Source organism: Argiope bruennichi, chromosome 7, assembly GCF_947563725.1.
Source record: "Argiope bruennichi chromosome 7, qqArgBrue1.1, whole genome shotgun sequence".
NCBI lineage: Eukaryota > Metazoa > Arthropoda > Arachnida > Araneae > Araneidae > Argiope > Argiope bruennichi.
Genome location: NC_079157.1, coordinates 6,068,268 through 6,089,120, shown reverse-complemented (window position 1 = coordinate 6,089,120; position 20,853 = coordinate 6,068,268). Strand labels below are relative to the sequence as shown.

Genomic DNA, 20,853 nt, shown 5'->3' with positions numbered 1-20,853 from the left:
CGACATGCCCTCCCATATAACTCTGAATTCGATATGTGTGAGCTGCAAAAGGCACTTTCCAAATCTCATAACACCAGTCCGGGACCCGATAGAATATCATACCATATGCTTAGCCATTTGAGTATTCCATCACTTAATAATATTCTCCGCCTCTATAATAGAATTTGGAATGAAGGAATTTTTCCGTCGCAATGGCAGGAAGCTATTATAATTCCAATTTTGAAACCTGGGAAAGATCCAACAGACCCTTCAAACTATCGTCCTATAGCACTTACGAGCTGTTTAAGCAAAACATTTGAAAGAATGGTTAATTTCCGGCTTATCCATCAACTTGAATTGGAAAACCGTATACCTTTACATCAAAGTGGATTTCGCAAAGGTAGATCTACCCTTGATAACATTTTACAGTTGGAAACAGAAATCCGTAATGCATTTGTGCGGAGAAATCATTTGGTTTCCATATTCATAGATATTCAAAAGGCGTATGACCAGACTTGGCGTTATGGGATACTTCGAACCCTCTATCAGTTTGGGTTTCGTGGTCAATTACCACTTTTTATTAAAAATTTTTTATCTTGTCGTGTTTTTAAAGTCCGTGTTGGATCAGTATTATCTGACTCTTTTATTCAAATGGAAGGTGTTCCTCAGGGTAGCGTATTGAGCGTTACTCTTTTTATTATCCACATTTCTAAAATTCTTTTAATACTTCCTTCATCAGTTTTAGGCACATTATACGTTGATGATTTGCATATTTCTTGCCAGGGATCAAACATAAGACTGATTGAAAGGCAGTTGCAGACTGCTGTGAATAGTCTTGTGAAATGGTGTGATCAGAATGGATACACAGTTTCATCAAGTAAAAGTTGTTGCGTCCACTTTTGCAGAAAACGCAGTCTTCACCCTGAACCTGAAATTTGTATACGCAATAGAGTTCTTCCTGTTGTACCAGAAGTACGTTTTCTCGGGGTAATTTTCGACCGAAAGCTTTCTTTCCATTCTCACATCTCCTTTCTACGAAAGAAATGTGAAAAAATGCTAAATATTCTAAAGGTTCTCTCCAACACATCTTGGGGAGCTGATAGGTCATCATTACTCCGAGTATATGAAGCTCTGATTCTATCTCGTATAGACTACGGTTGTTTAGCATATGGCTCTACCAGCAATACTGCTTTGAAGAAACTTGATACAATCCATCATTCTGCTCTGAGGATTTGCTCTGGAGCTTTCCGCACATCCCCAGTGCAAAGCTTATATGTAATGTGCCATCAACTTCCATTATCTCTGCGTCGCCAGAAATTGTCATTGCAATATTATTTTAAAATTTCATCCACACCTAATCATCCTTTAATTTACACCACTCTCAGTCAATTTTTAGAGCGAATTTATAATGCTCGTCCAACGGCTATCCGTCCATTTTATGAACGCATGAAATCCTTCATTTCAGACACACAACTTTCTGAAGTGAGCATATTGTCTATTGACCGTTTCTGCTTTCCTCCCTGGAATACACCATGCATTTCTCATATAAACCCATTCATTGGTTTCACAAAATCTCATATTGATGCACATTCGCTTCAGCGAATATTCCTTGAGCATCGTGCCCAGTATAATAACTATAAAGCAATCTTTACTGATGGTTCAAAAACGATGAATCATGTCGGTTTCGGTGTTATTTTAGATAACTCTACATATAACCATACTCTCCCCAAATATTGCTCAGTGTATACGGCAGAGGCAACTGCTATTTTATTTGCACTGCAAAATATTTCTTCATCTGACTGTCGTAAATTTTGCTTATACACCGACAACATGAGCGTTTTGCAACAATTACAAAATTTTGATTATTCTTGTCATCCAATTGTTGCACAAATCATGCAGCAACTATCAATACTGGATAATAGAGACTTCGAAATAATTTTCTGCTGGGTACCGAGTCACGTTGGAATCCATGGCAATGAGCTTGCAGATCTAGCTGCAAAATCAGCTTCAGAACCGTTCAATTTCCGTGTTCCCTTTTGTGATGTATCAAGTTATATCAAACGATACATCGATAAAAAGTGGCAAGAAGTTTGGGACACACATGTTGATAACAAACTACATGTTATTCAACCAAAAATAAATATGTGGTCAGTTTTACCAAACCGATGTGCAGATGTAAAATTAATTCGTCTACGCATTGGGCACACAAGGTATACGCATAGACATTTGCTGTTTGGTGAAAGAGCCCCTCATTGTACGAACTGTGGAGTGATCAATTCTATTGCACATATTCTTACTCAATGTCCTAATTTTACTTCTGATCGTTTAACTCACTTTCATTCGCCTATTTTAAATTTACAGGACCTAGTGGGTGAGAAACCTCACTTAAAACTATTTGACTTTTTAAAAGCCATTGGTTTCTTTCATAGCATTTAAAATTTGAGTTTTATTTTTATTCTTGTGCCAAATCATTATAAATCATGGACCTTCTAAACTTTTGACGTTTTACAATGTATCCTTGTTTTATTTACACATTTTACACTTTTATGATGGAACTATTTAAATATCCTTGTGGATGGCGCAGCTTGTCCTAAATTGGACCTTGTGCCAGAAAACCTTAACTATACCATACCTATACCTATCGGCGATCGAGCCCCATTCTGCACGAGGTGCAAAATGATTTTAACAATTCTTCACCTTTTAGTTGAGTGTCCTGATTTTAATCGTCATCGTTTAAGATTTTTTAATACTTCAACAGTGGAAATGCAAATGCTTGTCGGGGAACATCCCCACAAAAATCTTTTTAAATTTTTAAAAGAAATTGGTTTTTATCATATTATTTAACATTTTATTATGTTATCATTTTTTATATCTTGTTCACTATGTTAAGACCTTGCCATGTAATTTTATCCATCAGTTTCTACTTTTATATAATTTTACATAAAAACACAGTCGTTATATTTTAACCGTATGTCTGGCGCAGTATGGCCAGGTTTGGCTTTTGCGCCACTAAACGTCACAATCCAATCCAATCCAACATATCCCCATCTGATGCAGTGGAAGAGCTCATTTCCGCATCAGCATCAGATTGACTAGACTGTTGTAAATTTGCTCCTACTAAAGGAAGATTATCTATGGATTGTAGTGCCGTATCAGAAGATGGTAATTTTATTTCAGCCGTAATTGGCTTATTACATAATTTGGGTTTCACAGTTGGCGCAATTTGCGATGCAACAGTGGTGGGAACTTGGTGAGGTGAGGTAGAGTAAAATTTTGAAATTTTTTCAGCATTGATTAATGATTTTGTTTCCACAGGTGAGGCCTTTTTAAACTTTTTAGTGTGTGTCACTAGTTGAAAACCAGTTAAATCCGGCGAAGCTGAAGCATTGTCACTGATTGGTGCAACAGACACAGGTGAAAGATTTGGCAAATTAACTGGAATAGGAGCTCTTTGAGTAGATTCTAATGGTTTTAAAACCTTACCAGAAGATAGATCATTCAGATCCCACTGAGTGGATATGGTAGCCGACATTTTTTAACTGCAAAAGCGTAATTTATCCCAGCTGAAGGTGTTTTCAATTTTATGAGTTTGCGAGCTTCCTGATAAGAAATTTTATTTTTGATCTTAGTTGAAATTATTTCTTTCTCCTGTTTCCAAGCATGGCAGTTTCGGGAAAAGGAAGTGTGCTGGTCTTTGCAATTCACACACTTCTCTTCGGCAGTGCAGTTAGTACTGTCATGACCAGATTCTGCACAACGGGCGCATGTTAGAGTCCCGCGGCAAGAAGTTTTAGAATGTCCGAAGCGTTGGCACTTGAAACAACGCAATGGGTTTGGGATATATTCTCGGACAGATAGGCGCATATATCCGGCTTTTATGTGCTCAGGTAATTTAGGAGAATCAAATGTCAATACTAAATGTTTTGTTTTTAGGAGCTGGCCATCCCTTCGTATAGAAATACGCCGTACATGGGTCACTCCCTGATTTTTTAAATCTTTAGTTATATCTTCAACAGAAACATGTAATAACTCTCCGCAGGATATAACTCCCTTGGAGGTTAGTTAGTTAGTTATTTTGGATTTTGTGGCACAAGAGCCAAATCTGGCTAAGCTGCGCCAAACATATGGTTAAATATAAAAAATATTCAGTGGAGTTCTAAAAAGTTAAAGTAAAATTTGCAAAACCAAGAAATGCGGAGATAAAATTTTGCTAGTTAAATAAAATGGAAAAAACCAATTTCTTTCAAGAAAGTAAAAATATTTGGATGGGGATGTTCTCCCACCAAGTCACGAATGTTTGAAGATGATGTACCGAATAAATGTAATCGATGAGAATTAAAAATTGGACATTGTGATAAAATATGAATAACAGTTAAATTAACATCACACGCATTACAGACTGGACATCGCTCACCAAATAGAAGATGTTTATGTGTGAGGCGAGTATGGCCAATGCGAAGCCGAGTCAATTTGACGTCCAACTCGCGTACTGGAACTACCGGCCACAAAGTGATGTCAGGCTGAATAGAATGCAGCTTATTAGAAATCTGCAAATCCCATGATTCTTTCCCTAAATAAAAAATACGTTGAGAAATATATTTTTTAAAATCTGTGTACGGAATAGCTCGTTGTAGAGAAGTGGATGCTGTCTTTGCTGCAGCATCAGCAGATTCATTGCCAACAATGCCAACATGGCCAGGTAACCAACAAAATAAAATTTGGTAGTTCTGAGCTTGCAAATCTCTCCAAAGATGTAGGATATCTACAGCTAGTGGATGTGTTTTAGTATGAGGATGGCTGAGGGCCTCCAGAGCACTCATACTATCAGAATAAATGCAGAATTTGTGGTAAGTGAGGTTAGAAATTTTTTCAAGAGCAATCATAATTGCCATTAGTTCAGCAGTTAAAACTGAACACAAAGTACTCAACTGAAAGCTGCCTGTGTCCTCAGCAATGACGACAGCACAACCTACTTGATGAGCTGTCTTTGAGCCATCCGTAAAAACAGGAATGTGTGTAGAATATTCATTGCGGTGATATAGAAAAAGTTGTTGAAAGACAACAGATGAAGTGGTAGACTTGTCATAAGCGAGAAAAGGGTTAAGATATGATATTTCTGGGATATCCCAGGGTGGCAAAGCATAAGCGTTAGTATTATGAACCTGCAGATTTAAAATATTTGCATCAGCAAAAGCTCTTTTTACCCTTTCACGAAAAGGTAGGATATTAGAAGGACGTGCATTATATAATCGCCCCAGGCCAATGGGTAAATTAATTCTACGAATAGGGTGATTGATAGAGGATTCAATACGGAAAAAATATAGTTCAGATAATTTTTTCCGTCTCAGATAAAGTGGAAGTTGATGACAAATCACATATAAACTATGAACTGGTGATGTACGAAAGGCTCCAGAACATATACGCAAAGCACTGTTGTGTACTGTGTCTAAATTTCGGAGAACACCAGAACGAGCTGTACCATATATTTCGCATCCATAATCAATTCTCGACAGAATAACAGACTGATAGATACGAAGTAAAGATGTTCGATCTGCCCCCCATCTTGTAGTCGAGAGAACTTTTAGGATGTTGAGGGATTTTTCACACCTCTTTCGCAGATGAAGAACATGCGAAAGGAAAGTGAGTTTCCGGTCAAATATGACCCCTAAGAAACGTACTTCCTCAACGACTGGAATATCAACACCTCGAATTTGTATTACAGGATCAGGATGGAGACTCCGTTTCCGACAAAAGTGTACACAGCGGCTCTTTTCAGGGGAAAGCGTGTGTCCATTCTCATCACACCATGAAATGAGTTTGTTAACAGCCCTCTGAAGTTGTCGCTCTATTAAAACCATATTAGACCCCTGGCAGGAGACTTGTAGATCATCCACATATAGTGTTCCACAAACGGATGATGGTAAAACATGAATAATTTGGCTTATATGGAGAATAAAAAGGGTGACACTCAAAACACTTCCTTGAGGAACACCCTCACTTTGAATAAAATGATGAGAAAATGTATTACCAATACGGACTCGAAATGTCCGAAATTTTAAAAAATTTTGAATAAAAACTGGCAAGTTACCTTTAAAACCAAAATCACCTAAAGTACGGAGGATGCCATACCGCCACGTACGATCGTACGCCTTTTCTATATCGAAGAATATAGAAACTAGATGGTTTCTCCGGACGAATGCATTTCGAATTTGAGATTCAAGCATAACCAAGTTGTCATTGGTAGAACGTCCTCGACGGAAACCACTTTGAAAAGGTGAAATATACCCATTTTTCTCCAGTTCATAGAGTAAACGGGCATTTACCATGCGTTCGAGCGTTTTACAGAGACAACTAGTTAAAGCAATTGGCCTATAGTTTGAAGGATTGGTAGGAACCTTTCCAGGTTTAAGGATAGGTATCACAATGGCTTCATACCATTGTTCAGGAAAAGTTTGCTCACTCCAGATTCTGTTGAACAGGTTCAGGAGATGCAAAAGAGAGGTTCCGTCTAAATGGCGAAGCATACTGTAGGTAATCCCGTCGACACCTGGGCTAGTATCTCGAGTACGAGAAAGAGCGTTCCTTAATTCCACTATCTTAAAGTTATTGTTATAAGAGAGGACCATGCGGGTTCTAAACTTCAAAGGCACTTGTTCAGCTTGTCTCTTAATCGCACGAAAAGTCGGATTATTAGGAACAGAGCTTGAAACATCAGCGAAGGTTTCTCCAATAACATTTGCAATATCAAGTGGCGAGGAATATGAAGCCGTTTCTGTATTTAAGATGGGGAAAGCGAATTCTTTATAAATTCCGTTTGCCGCTTTAACTTTCTTCCACAACTGTGCACTAGATGTATTGGAAGTGATGGTGGATATAAAACTTTGCCAAGATTCTTTTTGACTGCGGCGCCGAATTCGACGAGCATTTGCTCTTGCTCTTTTAAATGCAACAAGATTTTCCGTGGTAGGATACCTGCGGAAAATACCCCAACATTTTCTTTGTTCCTTATAAGCATTACGGCATTCATCATTCCACCATGGTTTGCGAAATTTGCGTGGAAGAGGGGTACGCTTTGGAATTGAAGCATCAGCGGCCTTAATAATGCAATCAGTGACATTTTGGACAGCCTCACTAATATCGGCAGATGAAATCATTTCTTCTGTAATCAATTCAAGCTTAGTAAATGTAGCCCAATCTGCTTTTTGGAAAATGTATGTTGGTGGGCTTTGCATCAAATTACTATTATCATCATGAGAGATGACAAGAGGAAAATGATCACTATTATGTAAATCGCTTTCAACTGCCAAATTCAATAATGGGAAAATTGCCGGAGAGCAAATAGCGAGGTCAAGGGAATGGAAAGTACGAGTGGGTTCATGAAAGTATGTCTTTTCATTGTTATTGAGCAGACAGAGACAGTTATCAGAAATGAATTGTTCTATCTGTCGCCCACGGGAGTTAGTGCTATCCGAACCCCACAAAGTACTATGCCCGTTAAAATCACCAAGCAAAATGAAAGGAGTTGGAAGCTGATCAACCAAAGTATTCAAATCGTCCTGCGAAATAACCCCATTTGGAGGCAAGTAAAGGCAACAGACCGTGACTAAAGATTTGACATGAATCTGCACAGCCACAGCTTGCAAGTTAGTGCGTAGATTAAGGATAGTACTGGGATAAAAGTTGGAGGTTAAAATGCACACTCCACCAGAGAATGATGCACCAGTTTCGTTATCCTTCCTTGCACAATTATAACCTCTTAATTTGAAGTGAATATTTTGTTTCAAAAATGTCTCTTGAAGAGCTACGCAAACAGGATTTGATTTATTAATGAGAGCTTTGATGTCAGTTAGCTTTGTCCGAATGCCGCGACAATTCCACGAGAGAAAGGTACCCATTAAGAGAGTTTTTTAGAGTGGGAATTATAAAGGGCGTTAGTTTGAGTTGGCGTTATTTCGCAACTCATTTCAAGGTCATCCTCCTCTTCGTCGGATGGATGGAGAGCAATTGAATCAGGACTTTTGGACAATCCTCCAAAAATAGTAGGTAAATCCTTTTGGACTGTTCCCGTAGTTGCAAGTCCCAGAGCAACCGAATTTCGAATATTGGATTTTTTCAATTTTGATTTAAATTTTTCCGAAATCATTTCTTGTGAAAGGCCGTGTTTCGAAAGCTTTAATTTAAGAGCACGTGGAGGCTTTGGTTTTGGTTTACGTTTAGGTGGATCGTGAGATTCAGGAGCACTGTTTGTAGAAGGTTCTGTATCAGATTCGGATGTTTTTGTGGGAGGAACTTTTTCAGTAACAATCTGCACACAATTTTTACATGAACAGTTTTTGCAATATGATTTTTTAACAGCTGATGCATAGCTGACCCCAGGGGAAGGTGTCTGTGCCTCGATTCTTCTTTTAGCTTCTGGATAAGAAATTTGTTCTTTTGTTTTCAAAGTTATAATTTCTTTTTCCAACCTCCAACGTGGACATGATCTGGAAAAGGAAGTATGTTCGCCATCCCAGTTGACGCACTTTTCAGATGAGGTGCACTGCTGGCTATCATGTCCTTTCTCTGCACAACGGGCGCAAGTAAGTGTCCCGCGGCAGGCGATCTTAGAGTGCCCAAAACGTTGGCATTGAAAGCATCTCAGAGGGTTAGGTATAAAAGGACGCACTTTCAATCTCATATATCCTATTTTAACTACTTCTGGCAAAGTAGGCATTTGGAAGGTAAGAACGAGGTGCTTTGTAGGGAGGAGTTGTCCATCCCGCCGAATTGAGATACGGCGTACATGTATCACTCCTTCAGGTTTTAGGTCATTTGTAATTTCTTCAATTGATGTATGAAATAACTCCCCACATGTAATAACACCCTTAGAAGAATTAAGAGATGTATGCGCGCTTACAGAAATGGGAATTGTAGCCAATGCTTTCAGTTTGAGAATTTGATTAGATTGTTTTCGAGAATTAACTTCCACCAGCAAATCTCCCGAACGAAGTTTGCGAATGGCAGAAACTTCCCCAAGTGTTCCAGAAACGGCTTTTTCTACAAGGAACGGAGAGACCGTGTGAAATGTCTCCTTATTCTCAGAAAGTCTTTTGATGACAAAAAAATGGTCGTAATATTTTTCAGTATTTTTCCGTGTCGTTTGTTGATTTAAGTTTTTAGGCCCATTCTTGGCCATACTGCGCCATGCTTATGGTGAAAAGTAGAGCCCTGTTGATGATTGGAATTTAGTATAAAATTAAGTATGCTTATGTGTAGACTAATATAAAATAGCTAAAACAGATTAAGACGAAATATGACATTTTTTTTAAAATAATAAAAATGGAAATTATTGAAGTCAAATACATGGTAAAAGGTGTATAGCAATTAAAAATTTAAAAATATTTGGATGATAATTCTCTCCCAGCAATTCTGGGAGAGTAGCATTTGATAGATGAAAAAAATGGTGGCGATGAGATTCAAAAGCTGGGCATTCAATCAAAATATGACCTACTGTCAATTCGGTGTGACACGAGGAGCACACAGGTGCCCTTTCTCCGAAAAGCAAGTGTTTGTGGGTAATCCTAGTATGTCCAATACGTAGGCGAGACAATTTTACATCAGCCCTACGCATCGGTAAAACGGGCCATGTGTCAATAACAGGTTTAACAGAATGCAATTTATTCTGTGTCTGCATATTCCATGTCTCTTGCCACAGAGTAAAAATCCCATTGGTAATAGATTTCTTTACATCACTGTATGGTATTTTGTGATGTAAGAGAAAAGACGCAGTTTTTGCAGCATGATCTGCCTGCTCATTGCCAGCAATTCCCATATGACTGGGAATCCAGCAAAATAAAATATTAAAACCTCTATTTTGAAGAGTTTTCAAAAGTCCCAAGATTTCTATTACAACTGGATTTGTATGGGGATTAAATTGAGAGAGGATTTCCAGAGAACTCATGCTATCTGTATATATACAAAACTGTCTCTGAGGTGAGGATGATATATTCATCAGAGCATGAGAAATTGCCACTAATTCGGCTGACAAAACTGAAAAGGATGTATTGAGACGGAAATTGTTTATGTCGGAATCAAAAACAATTCCGCAACCAACATGCTCGGTTGTCTTTGAACCGTCAGTGAAGACAGGCACAAAGGAAGGATACTGACTGCGATGAGCCCAAAAAATTTGTTGAAAAATCACTGGAGCAGTTGTATCTTTTATGAAACCACTAAAAGGATTTAAAAATGAAAAATTGGGAATATCCCAAGGTGGAAAAGTTTGGAAATCAACAGTCTGGATTTCAGGAAACTGCAAATTCAAATTTTGAAGTATGCTTTTCACTCTCTCAGAAAAGGGAAGAATGTTAGAAGGACGAGCATCATAAATTCTGCGGAGAGTAGCAGGAAGAGTCGTATTTGCCACAGGATGTTGTGGAAGAGACAGCGTTCGAAAATGATATTGCAGGGAGAGTTTTTACCTTCGCAGCTCCAAAGGCAACTGATGGCAAATGACATAAAGACTCTCCACTGGCGATGTGCGGAAAGCTCCCGAACAAATCCGCAGAGCAGAGTGATGCACGGTATCTAGTCGAAGCAGAACAGTAGATCTGGCTGAGCCATATACGAAACACCCGTAGTCAATCCGAGATAAAATGACAGCCTGGTATATACGAAGTAAGGAGGTGCGATCGGCACCCCAGGAAGTGCGAGAAAGTACCTTGAGGATATTGAGTGATCTCTCACACTTCTTCCGAAGGTATAAAATATGCGGAAGGAAAGTGAGCTTTTTATCAAAATATACACCCAAAAACCGCACTTCATCAACAACTGGAATCGGGCCATTACGTATATAGATTGAAGGATCAGGGTGAAGGTTTCGTTTTCTGCAAAAATGCATACATTTACTCTTTTCGGCAGAAAGAGTGTGTCCATTTTTCTCGCACCACTTGTGCAATTTATTAACTGCATTTTGCAGTTGAAGTTCAATTAAACGCATATCACTACCCTCACAAGAGATATGCAGATCGTCAACGTATAAATTTCCCTGCACAGATGGTGGTAAATGATTAAGTATGTCACTAAAATGGATGATAAAAAGCGTAACACTGAGGACGCTCCCTTGTGGAACACCCTCCTCTTGAATAAAATAATTGGAGTAAAAATTGCCGACACGAACTCGGAAAGTTCGAGATGTTAGAAAATTTCGAATAAAAATTGGAAGATTTCCCCTAAAACCCAAGTTAAAAAGTTTCTGAAGAATTCCGTATCGCCATGTACGGTCATACGCCTTTTCTATATCAAAGAAAATGGAGACAAGATGGTTTCTACGTACAAAAGCATTGCGGATGTAGGTTTCCAGTTGGACGATATTATCAATTGGGGAGCGCCCCTTACGGAAACCACTCTGCAAGAGCGGAATACATGTCACTTTCTCCAATTCAAAGATTAAACGGGCGTTGACCATACGTTCAAGTGTCTTGCAAAGAACACTCGTTAAAGCGATAGGCCTGTAGTGCAGAGGATTTTCTGGGTCCTTTCCCGGTTTCAGAACGGGAATCACAAAAGCCTCTTGCCACTGATATGGGAAAGTCTGCTCTTTCCAGATTCTATTAAACAGATACAGGAGACTGGAGAGCGATGATACACTCAAGTGGCGAAGCATACTATAGGTTATTCCATCTGGACCGGGACTAGTATCATGAGCTTGAGACAATGCCCTTCTTAATTCGGTCATCTGGAAATCGCAATTGTACGGACGAAGCTTCCGAGCTTGGAAATTCAAAGTCATCTGTTCCGCGCGATTCTTAATTGCCACGAAATCAGGGAAATATGATTTCGCAGCGGAGACTTGTGCGAAAGTCTGTCCGAGAATATCAGCGATATCTAATGGAGAAGAATATGTTGCACTACCGGATTTCAGGATAGGAAATGAAAACTCCTGATAAACTCCATTTGCAGCTTTTACCTTATTCCATAGTTGTTTGCTTGGAGTGCGATATGTAATGGAGGAAATATATCTTATCCAGCACTCCCTCTGGCTACGTCGTCGAATACGACGAGCAACGGCTCTGGCTTGTTTAAATGCGACAAGGTTTTCCGTCGTCGGGTACCTTCTGAAGATGTTCCATAATTTTTTCTGCTGTTTGAAACTGTCGTGACATGCTTTATTCCACCAAGGTCTTCGAAATTTTCGTAAACCTGGTGAACTTTGGGGAATGGATTTTTTAGCGGCGTTAATCAAGACATCAATGATATTTTGCACCGTTTCCGAAATGTCTGTCGTACTGACCATTGCCTGGGTAATATCTGCCAATTTTGTATATACGGACCAGTCTGCTTGCTCGAAAAGGAAATGTTGTGGAGGACGAGTTCCATTATTTCTATCGACTTAGGAAATAATCAAAGGGAAATGATCACTACCATAAAGATCATCTCCGACTTTAAATTTCAGTAATGGCAATAACTCAGGAGAGCAAATGGCCAGATCGATGCTATGGAATGTACGTGTTGGCTCGTGGAAGTATGTTTTTTCTCCGTTATTTAGTAGGCAGAGACAGTTATTAGCAATAAATTGTTCAATCTGTCTCCCTCGAGAGTTCGTATTTTCTGAGCCCCAGAAGGTGCTATGTGCATTGAAATCGCCTATTAATAAATACGGTTTAGGAAGCTGGTCTACTATTTTGTTAAGTTCTTGCTGACTTATGACATCATGTGGTGGCAAGTAGATGCAGCAGACTGTAACCAGTGTTCGAGTATGAATTTGCACAGCCACAGCCTGCAGGGAAGTGTGTAATGGGAGAGGTGTGCTCGGATACAGATTTGATGTTAGAATACAGACTCCTCCCGAACTACGAGATCCAGAGTCTGCATCTTTCCGAACGCAATTATAGCCACGCAGTTTTAACGGCATATTTGGCTTCAAGAAAGTTTCTTGGAAGCCAAAGCAAAAGGGATGAAATGTGTTGATAATTGACTTGATGTCTTGTAGTTTCGTTCTAAGACCACGACAATTCCAAGAAAGGAAGGTACCCATTAAGTAAGCGGTTTGGAAGAAGAAGCTTTAGAAGCATTTGTTTGAGTTGTTTCATATTCGCAACTCATCTCCAAATCATCCTCATCACCAGAAGGGTGTAATTTAATATCAGGGCTATTTGGCATGCCAAATATGGACGTTAAGTCCTTATGGACATTACCTTGCGTCGCAAGCCCGAAAGCGACGGAATTTTTTAATGTTGACTTTTTTAATTTTGTAGTAACATCTTGTAATGAATGGCCGCGTTTTGCAAGCTTCAGTGTCAGCGATTTTTGAGCTTTTTTCTTAGATTTCTTTTTTAAAACTGTTGCAGTTTCAGGGGTACTGCTGATGGAATTTTCGGTATCTGAATAAGAGGCTTTACTTGGCTGCTTGGTTTTAGTGGTGTTTTTAACACAGTTTGTGCAAGAGCAGTTTGCACAAAATGTCCTTTGTACAACAGAAGCATATGTTTTGTCAGGAGTAGGATTTTGAGCTATAACCCTCCGCCTAGCTTCAGGGTAAGATAAACTTTCTTTGATTTTTAGACTTATTATCTGTTTTTCAAGTTGCCAACGTGAGCAGGATCGAGAGTACGACATGTGATCGCCACCGCAGTTCACGCACTTTTCTGTTGCGGCGCACTGCTGGCTATCATGACCTTTTTCTGCGCATCGAGCACAAGTGAGTGTCCCGCGGCAGTTTGCCTTTGAATGGCCAAAAAGCTGGCAGTTAAAGCATCTGAGGGGGTTAGGGATGTACGGTCTTACTGGTAATTTGATGTAGCCTGCATAGATATGTTCGGGTAGTTTTGGAGATTTAAAGGTTAGGATATGGTGTTTAGTATCAATAATTTCTCCATCACGCCTGATGGTAATTCGGCGGACATGCACAACTCCTTGTGATTTTAATTCATCTGTAATATAGTCGATGCGGAGAGATTCTGAATCTCTCCGCAGGTGATAACACCTTTAGAGGTATTTAATGATGCATGGGGGCTGACACTGATTGGGATCGTTGCAAGTGCTTTCAATTTCTGTATATTCTGGGCTTGCTTTCGAGAATTGACCTCTACTAACAAGTCACCAGATCGCATCTTTTTAATTGATGTTACTTCACCAACAGTTGCGGTGATGGCCTTCTGCACTAAGAATGGCGATACCGTTTCAAATGTTTCATTTTTTTCTGATATACGCTTAACTATAAAAAAACTATCAAAATGATGGTCATAATTTGAAGTAATTGGTACAATGCGACGCCCACTGAAGGGACCACGTTTGGAGGAGCCCATACGATATGATAAAAGATTCGGGTCCGACGGCACCGCCCACCACGGAGCCCAACAAGGGAAGGCAATTACCGGCTCTGGTCATTCCCAACCTCGGCATCCACCCTAGTGCTAATCGGTACCTATACGCTGGGAGTTACCCCCGGGGACAGTGACCACCCTTAACGCCAAGCCCAAGGAGTAACCCCTTCGCTTGATCCCTAGCAGACTAGCCACTCAGGTGACTAGGTACCAGCCGATTGATACACCGGGGACCACAGGTGCACCACCCGTCTTTCAAATGGGTCGCCACGCACGGCAAACACGTGGGGTTTTGGCTGTCCATGAGAAGCAAGAAGCAAACAGAGCGGCGACAGCTTCTCATGGAGAGCTCCCTCGCTTGCCGTCGAGGGAAAGAAAAAACAAAGCAGAAAGCAGAATGCGAAGAGGGGTATAAACATAAAGGGAGTATAGATCCCTGGGTACCTCGGGATTGGGACACCCGTACTCACCTAAAGAAAGTGAGCCCCTGAGGGGGGCAGGTAGATAGAGCAGACTGTAAATAAAATCCGAGTATGAACCTGCACAGCCGATGCTTGCAGGGAGGTATGTAGAATAAGAGGGGTGCTCGGATATAGATTAGATGTTAAAACACAGACACCTCCAGAATTATTCACTCCAGTGTCTGCATCCTTCCGAACACAGTTATAGCCCCTTAATTTAAGTGGAATATTTGATTTTAAGAAGGTTTCTTGTAAACCAATACAGACTGGATGAAAAGTGTTACAAATGGTCTTGATGTCTTGAAATTTGGAACGGATGCCTCGACAGTTCCAGGAGACGAAAGTACCCATTAAGAAATCTAGGTTGCATCAAAGATATTGGGAACATTTGATTGAGTTGCATCACAACTCATTTTAAAATCTTCATCCTCTTCTTCAGATGGATAGAGAGAAATTAAATCAGTACTTTTGGAAACGCCGCCGAAAATGGATGTCAAATCCTTGTGGACTGTGCCTTTATTCGCCAGTCCAAGAGCGACGGAGTTTCGAAAGAGTGATTTTTTTAATTTAGAAGGCACGTCTTGTGTAGATAGGCCACGTTTAGACAGTTTTAACATTAATGATTTCTGAGATTTCGATTTAAGTTTGTTTTTATGTGGTTTGGAGGTTTCTGTAACATTATTTGATGATTTCTCTGAATCAGAAGTGGGGGAATTTTCATGAGTTTTGGTTTCAACAGTTGTTTTTGCATTAGATCCTTGAGCAGCAGAAGCATAAGTGATACCTGGTGTAGGTGTCTCAGCCATAACCTTGCGCCTGGCTTCAGGGTAAGGTATATTTTCCTTAAATTTTACAGCAACAATTTTTTTTCTCTAATTGCCATTTGGGGCATAAACGAGAATAAGAGGCATGGCTGCCGTTGCAATTAACGCACTTTTCAGGGGCATTGCACTCCTGACTATCATGCCCTTTCTCTGCACAACGAGCACAGACAGGTGTCCCGCGGCAGGCTGTCTTAGCGTGACCAAAGCGTTGACATTGATAACATCTCAGGTAGGTAGGTAGGTAGTTGGGGTTTTTTGGCGCAAAAGCCAAATTTGGCCATACTGCGCCAAGCATATGGTAGTATATAAAACTTGAGATTGAAATGTAATTTATTTTTAAAGCTTCATCAATTCAATAAAAATATGGATATAAAAGTTTTAAAACCTAATTAGCACAAAAGTAATATTCAGAATTCCAGCGAATGAAATTGCACAAAATCTTATTCAGCAACAAAATTTAAAAATTTAAACACAAATTCAATGGAACTATCAATATAAGAAAATGCCCAAATACATGAAAATAAGAAGCCAATAAAAAGTTGCAAAATAAACAAAGAGTGCAATTGAAAAAGGATAAAGTTTATCTAAGATGACGATTTATCAGATACATGTAAAAAAGCGAATAGCTTTTAAAAAGTTAAAAATATTTGGGTGGTATTTTTCACCCACCAAGTCCTGCATAGTTAGAGACGATGACTGGAAAAACAACTCGCGATGTGATTTAAAATCAGGACATTCAATAAGAATGTGTTTCACAGTAAACTCTATACTGAATGTAGGACACATGGGTTTTCTGTCTCCACAAATGAGATGTTTATGAGTTAGACGTGTATGTCCTATACGGAGGCGGGTCAATTTAACATCCAACCCCCGTACAGGGAGTACAGGCCATAATCCAATGAAAGATTTAATGGTATGCAATTTGTTGTCAACTTGCTCATTCCAGTTTGCCTGCCAAGTGGAGTAAAGATGACAAAGAAAAAACTTCTTCGCATCACAGTAAGGAATATTTTGTGAAAGAAATGAAGAAGCAGCTTTTGCAGAACAGTCTGCTGCCTCATTCCCAGAAATGCCCGAGTGACTCGGTACCCAGCAAAATAAAATATTAAATGTCTCATTTCGAAGAAGGTGTAAAGTATTTAGAATTTCTAAAGCGACAGGATGCATTTGATTGTCAGGATGGGAGAGCGTCTCTAAAGCACTCATACTGTCAGTATAAATAATGAAGCTGCGATAAGTAGACATCGAAATTTCCTGAAGGGCAGAGGAAATTGCCATTAGTTCCGCAGTAAAAACAGAAGAACAGGTATGTAAACGATAGCTCAGTGTACCAGATGGAAGTACAATGCCAAATCCGACATGTCCATCTGATTTCGAGCCATCTGTAAAAACTGGAATGAAAGATGAATACTGACAGCGATGATAGAGAAATATCTGTTGAAAAACCACAGATGCTGTTGTGGATTTATCATATCCAGAAAATGGATTTAAAAAGGAAAATTCTGGCATATCCCATGGGGCAAAACAAAAGACATTTGTAGACATAATTGTTAAATTAAAGTCCGAGTCCTGCAAAAGCTTTTTCATTCTCATACTGAACGGTTGAATGCAGGAGGATCGAGCATCATAAATTCTCCTAAGACTTGCTGGAAGTGTTAATTCTGATATAGGGTGCTTCGAGAGAGACTGCGTTCGGAAGTAATACAAGGCGGCAATTTTTTTACGCCTTAAGTAGAGAGGTAGTTGATAACAAATATTGTATAAACTTTCTATGGGGGATGTTCGAAAGGCACCAGAGCAGATTCTTAATGCAGAATGATGGATAGTATCCAGTCTGCGCAAAACACTAGGACGTGCGGATCCATACACCATGCATCCGTAATCGATACGGGAAAGAATGACTGCCTCGTAAATACGGATTAGGGAGGCTCGATCTGCTCCCCAAGAAGTTCTGGAGAGAACTTTTAAGATGTTCAAGGTTCTCTCGCATTTCCTTCGCAAGTACAAAACATGCGGAATGAAGGTGAGTTTGCGATCAAATACGACCCCCAAAAAACGTATTTCATCAACAACTGGAATAGCATGGCTACGAATATAAATATTAGGTTCCGAGTGAAAATTACGTTTTCTGCAAAAATGGAGGCACCGACTTTTCTCTGGAGAGATGGTGTGCCCATTTTCATCACACCATGTAACTAGTTTGTTGACTGCATTTTGAAGCTGTCTTTCAATTAAATGCATATTACTTCCTTGGCATGAAATCTGGAGATCGTCAACGTATAGGCTTCCATGAACAGTTGATGGTAATTGATTTAAAATTTGACTTATATGAACAATAAAAAGAGTGACACTGAGGACACTTCCCTGAGGAACACCCTCAGATTGAATAAAATTGTTAGAATAAAAGTTCCCCATTCGAACTCTAAAAGTGCGATATGACAAAAAGTTTTTTATAAAAATGGGCAAATTTCCTCTAAAACCGAGATTGAAAAGTGTTAAAAGTATACCATACCGCCATGCACGGTCATAAGCTTTCTCAATATCGAAGAATATGGAGACAAGGTGGTTCCTCCTTACAAATGCGTTGCGAATTTGGGTTTCCAGTAAAACGAGGTTATCAAAAGTAGATCGACCTCGACGGAAACCACTCTGCAACGGGTAGATGCATCCTTGTTTCTCCAATTCGTATACGAGACGTGCATTAATCATCCGCTCAAAAGTCTTGCATAGACAGTTTGTCAGAGCTATTGGTCTGTAGTTCAGAGGGTTTCCTGAATCCTTGCCAGGTTTTAAGATGGGGATCACAATAGCTTCCCGCCATTGTGCAGGGTACGTCTGCTCAATCCAAATTCTGTTAAATAATCTTAACAGGTTGCAAAGGGAAGTTTTACTCAAATGGCGAAGCATGTTGTAAGTGATACCATCAGGTCCCGGGCTTGTATTATGGGCTCGAGACAAGGCTGTTTCCAATTCCGACATCCTAAATTCAGAGTTGTATGGGAAGTTTCTTCTTGCATTAAAACGCAATGGCAACTGTTCCGCGCGATTCTTAATTGCCTTAAATTCTATACTATAAGAACTAATTGCGGAAACTTGTGCAAATGCTTGGCCGAGAATATTGGCAACGTCTAATGGGGATGAATACGATTGATTGATTGATTGATTGATTGATTTTTTATGGCGCAAGGGCCAATACTGGCCAAGCTGTGCCAAACTCGAATTAACTTAAAATACAAAAAAATAAACTCATTTCAGTAAGGGGATGTAAAGTTAAAATAACAAGGTGAAAATAGAATTTTAGATATTATGCATGAAATTAATGTCAAGTAAAAATGAAAATACATTAATATGGAAAGGTTCGCCAATTATATCTTTCAAATTTGGATAATCACTGCCGAAATATTTTGCTCTTAGAAAGCGGTATTTAGGACATTCACATATGATATGCCGAACTGAAATTATAACATTACATTTTGTACAAATTGGAGCTGTGACTGAATGAAGTAAATGTTTGTGAGTAAAATGAGTATGACCTATGCGAAGCCTTGTTAACACAACACTCATTCTACGGCTGAGAGAGTCATTCTTAAACCCAGAAATAAATGGTTGGATGGAATGCAATTTATTATCAAGTTGCGAGTCCCAAGTACTCTGCCATATACGAAGTGAACATTGCTTTAGAATTTGATCTAAGTCTTGAAATGGGACAAAGGTTTCTTCATTTGAATTAGCTGTTTTTGCGGCAACATCAGCTTGATCGTTCCCAAGGATACCAACGTGTCCGGGAATCCAACAAAATAGAATATTAAAATTACGATCCAGCAATTTAAAATATAGTTTTACTGTACTGAGCACTAAAGGATGGCTTTGTCTGGATGAGTTCAAAATTGCTTCAATTGAACTTTTTGAATCGGTATATATGATCCAGTCTTTCTTTGATAATAGTCTTATCGCTCTTAAAGCAGTGTAGATGGCAAAAATCTCCGAGGTAAAAACGGAACAATGTTTGTTTAGCTTTCTGGAAAGTACAATGTGGTCAAATATTACAGCTGAGCCAACGTGGTCACCGATTTTGGAACCATCTGTAAAAACAGTGCCGTATTTTTCAAACGACTGCCTATGATCACAAAAAATTTGTATGTACACAGATGGTGCAGTTGTAGATTTTGGTAGCTTATTAAAATCATCGACAGTTAGAATGCTTTTGCATGTCCAAGGAGGAATTTCGTCTTCTTTAGTTAAAATGTCAATGTTCTTTAGGTTAAAACGATCTAAAAGAGGGCGGATTCTAAAACCAAATGATGGAATAAATGAAATCTTTTTCTCGTATAATTGTCCATAAATCGGATTCACGATTCTGTCATATAAAGGGTGTGACGGATTCTGATTTATTTTAAAAAAGTATTTGAGAGAAAATCTCTGGCCTCGTAATTGTAAACCTGGTTCTTTAGTTATTATATATAAGCTTTGAACAGGAGAAGTTCTAAAAGCCCCTGATACAAGTCGGAGCCCCTGATGATGTATTGCGTCAAGCTGTTGCAGAATAGACTTTGCTGCTGAGTTGTAAATCACGCTACCATAGTCTAATTTTGATAAAATGACACTTTTGTAAATTTTTAATAGAGTTGAAGTATTGCATCCCCACGTTGTATTTGACAAAACTTTGAGAATATTTAAAGACTGAGCGCATTTTTTCTTTAGATGAAGAATATGAGAACGGAATGTTAGTTTAGAATCAAATAAGAGGCCTAAAAATTTAACGACCGGCACAACGGGAATAGCTGTGCCATTTAACTGAATTTCTGGGTCGGGGTGCAATCCACGAACTCGACAAAAATGAGTGCATTCGGTTTTTTGAGTAGAAAGGACGAAACCATTTTTATCAGACCATTCCGTTATAGATTTGACAGCAGCTTGCAATTGTCGTTCGATAAAGGGCATGTGAGTACTTGAGCAATGGATTTGAAAATCGTCGACAAATAATGACCCATGAACATATGGTGGAAGTTTTTCCATAATTCCATTAATTTTAATAATAAATAAAACAACACTTAAAATACTCCCTTGCGGTACCCCTTCATTTTGAATAAAATCATCAGATAAAACATCATTAATACGAACGTTAAAAATTCTTTTCTGAAGAAATTTTTGAATAAATATTGGCAATTTTCCACGAAAACCCATATTATGTAAATCTTTTAAAATGCCATGCCGCCAAGTACGATCATATGCTTTCTCCATGTCGAAAAAAATAGATACTAGATGTTTTTTGGTAATGAACGCCTC

The 20,853-nt window shown here is 39.1% G+C and overlaps 2 protein-coding genes across 2 annotated transcripts; both read right to left on the bottom strand.

The window, feature by feature from the left end:
* Positions 1 to 7,873: 7,873 nt before the first annotated feature.
* On the bottom strand, positions 7,874 to 9,154 carry LOC129975006 (uncharacterized). The gene has a single exon (XM_056087859.1). The coding sequence runs from the start codon at positions 9,152 to 9,154 to the stop codon at positions 7,874 to 7,876; it is 1,281 nt and encodes a 426-aa protein (XP_055943834.1).
* A 5,948-nt stretch (positions 9,155 to 15,102) lies between these two features.
* LOC129975005 (uncharacterized) lies at positions 15,103 to 17,808 on the bottom strand. The gene is made up of 2 exons (XM_056087858.1): positions 16,237 to 17,808; positions 15,103 to 15,585 (listed from the first exon to the last, which is right to left on the bottom strand). The coding sequence occupies exons 1-2, from the start codon at positions 17,806 to 17,808 to the stop codon at positions 15,103 to 15,105; spliced, it is 2,055 nt and encodes a 684-aa protein (XP_055943833.1).
* Between the last annotated feature and the right edge of the window lie 3,045 nt (positions 17,809 to 20,853).

Coding starts and splice junctions, on each gene's coding strand:
- LOC129975006 (XM_056087859.1), bottom strand. CDS start 9,154: ATGGCCAAGAATGGGCCTAAAAACTTAAATCAACAAACGACACGGAAA.
- LOC129975005 (XM_056087858.1), bottom strand. CDS start 17,808: ATGCATTTAATTGAAAGACAGCTTCAAAATGCAGTCAACAAACTAGTT. Junction 15,586..16,236: donor CTCTAACTATGCAGGACTTG/GTGGGTGAAAAA, acceptor GTAAAATTTAAG/GAAAATATACCTTACCCTGA.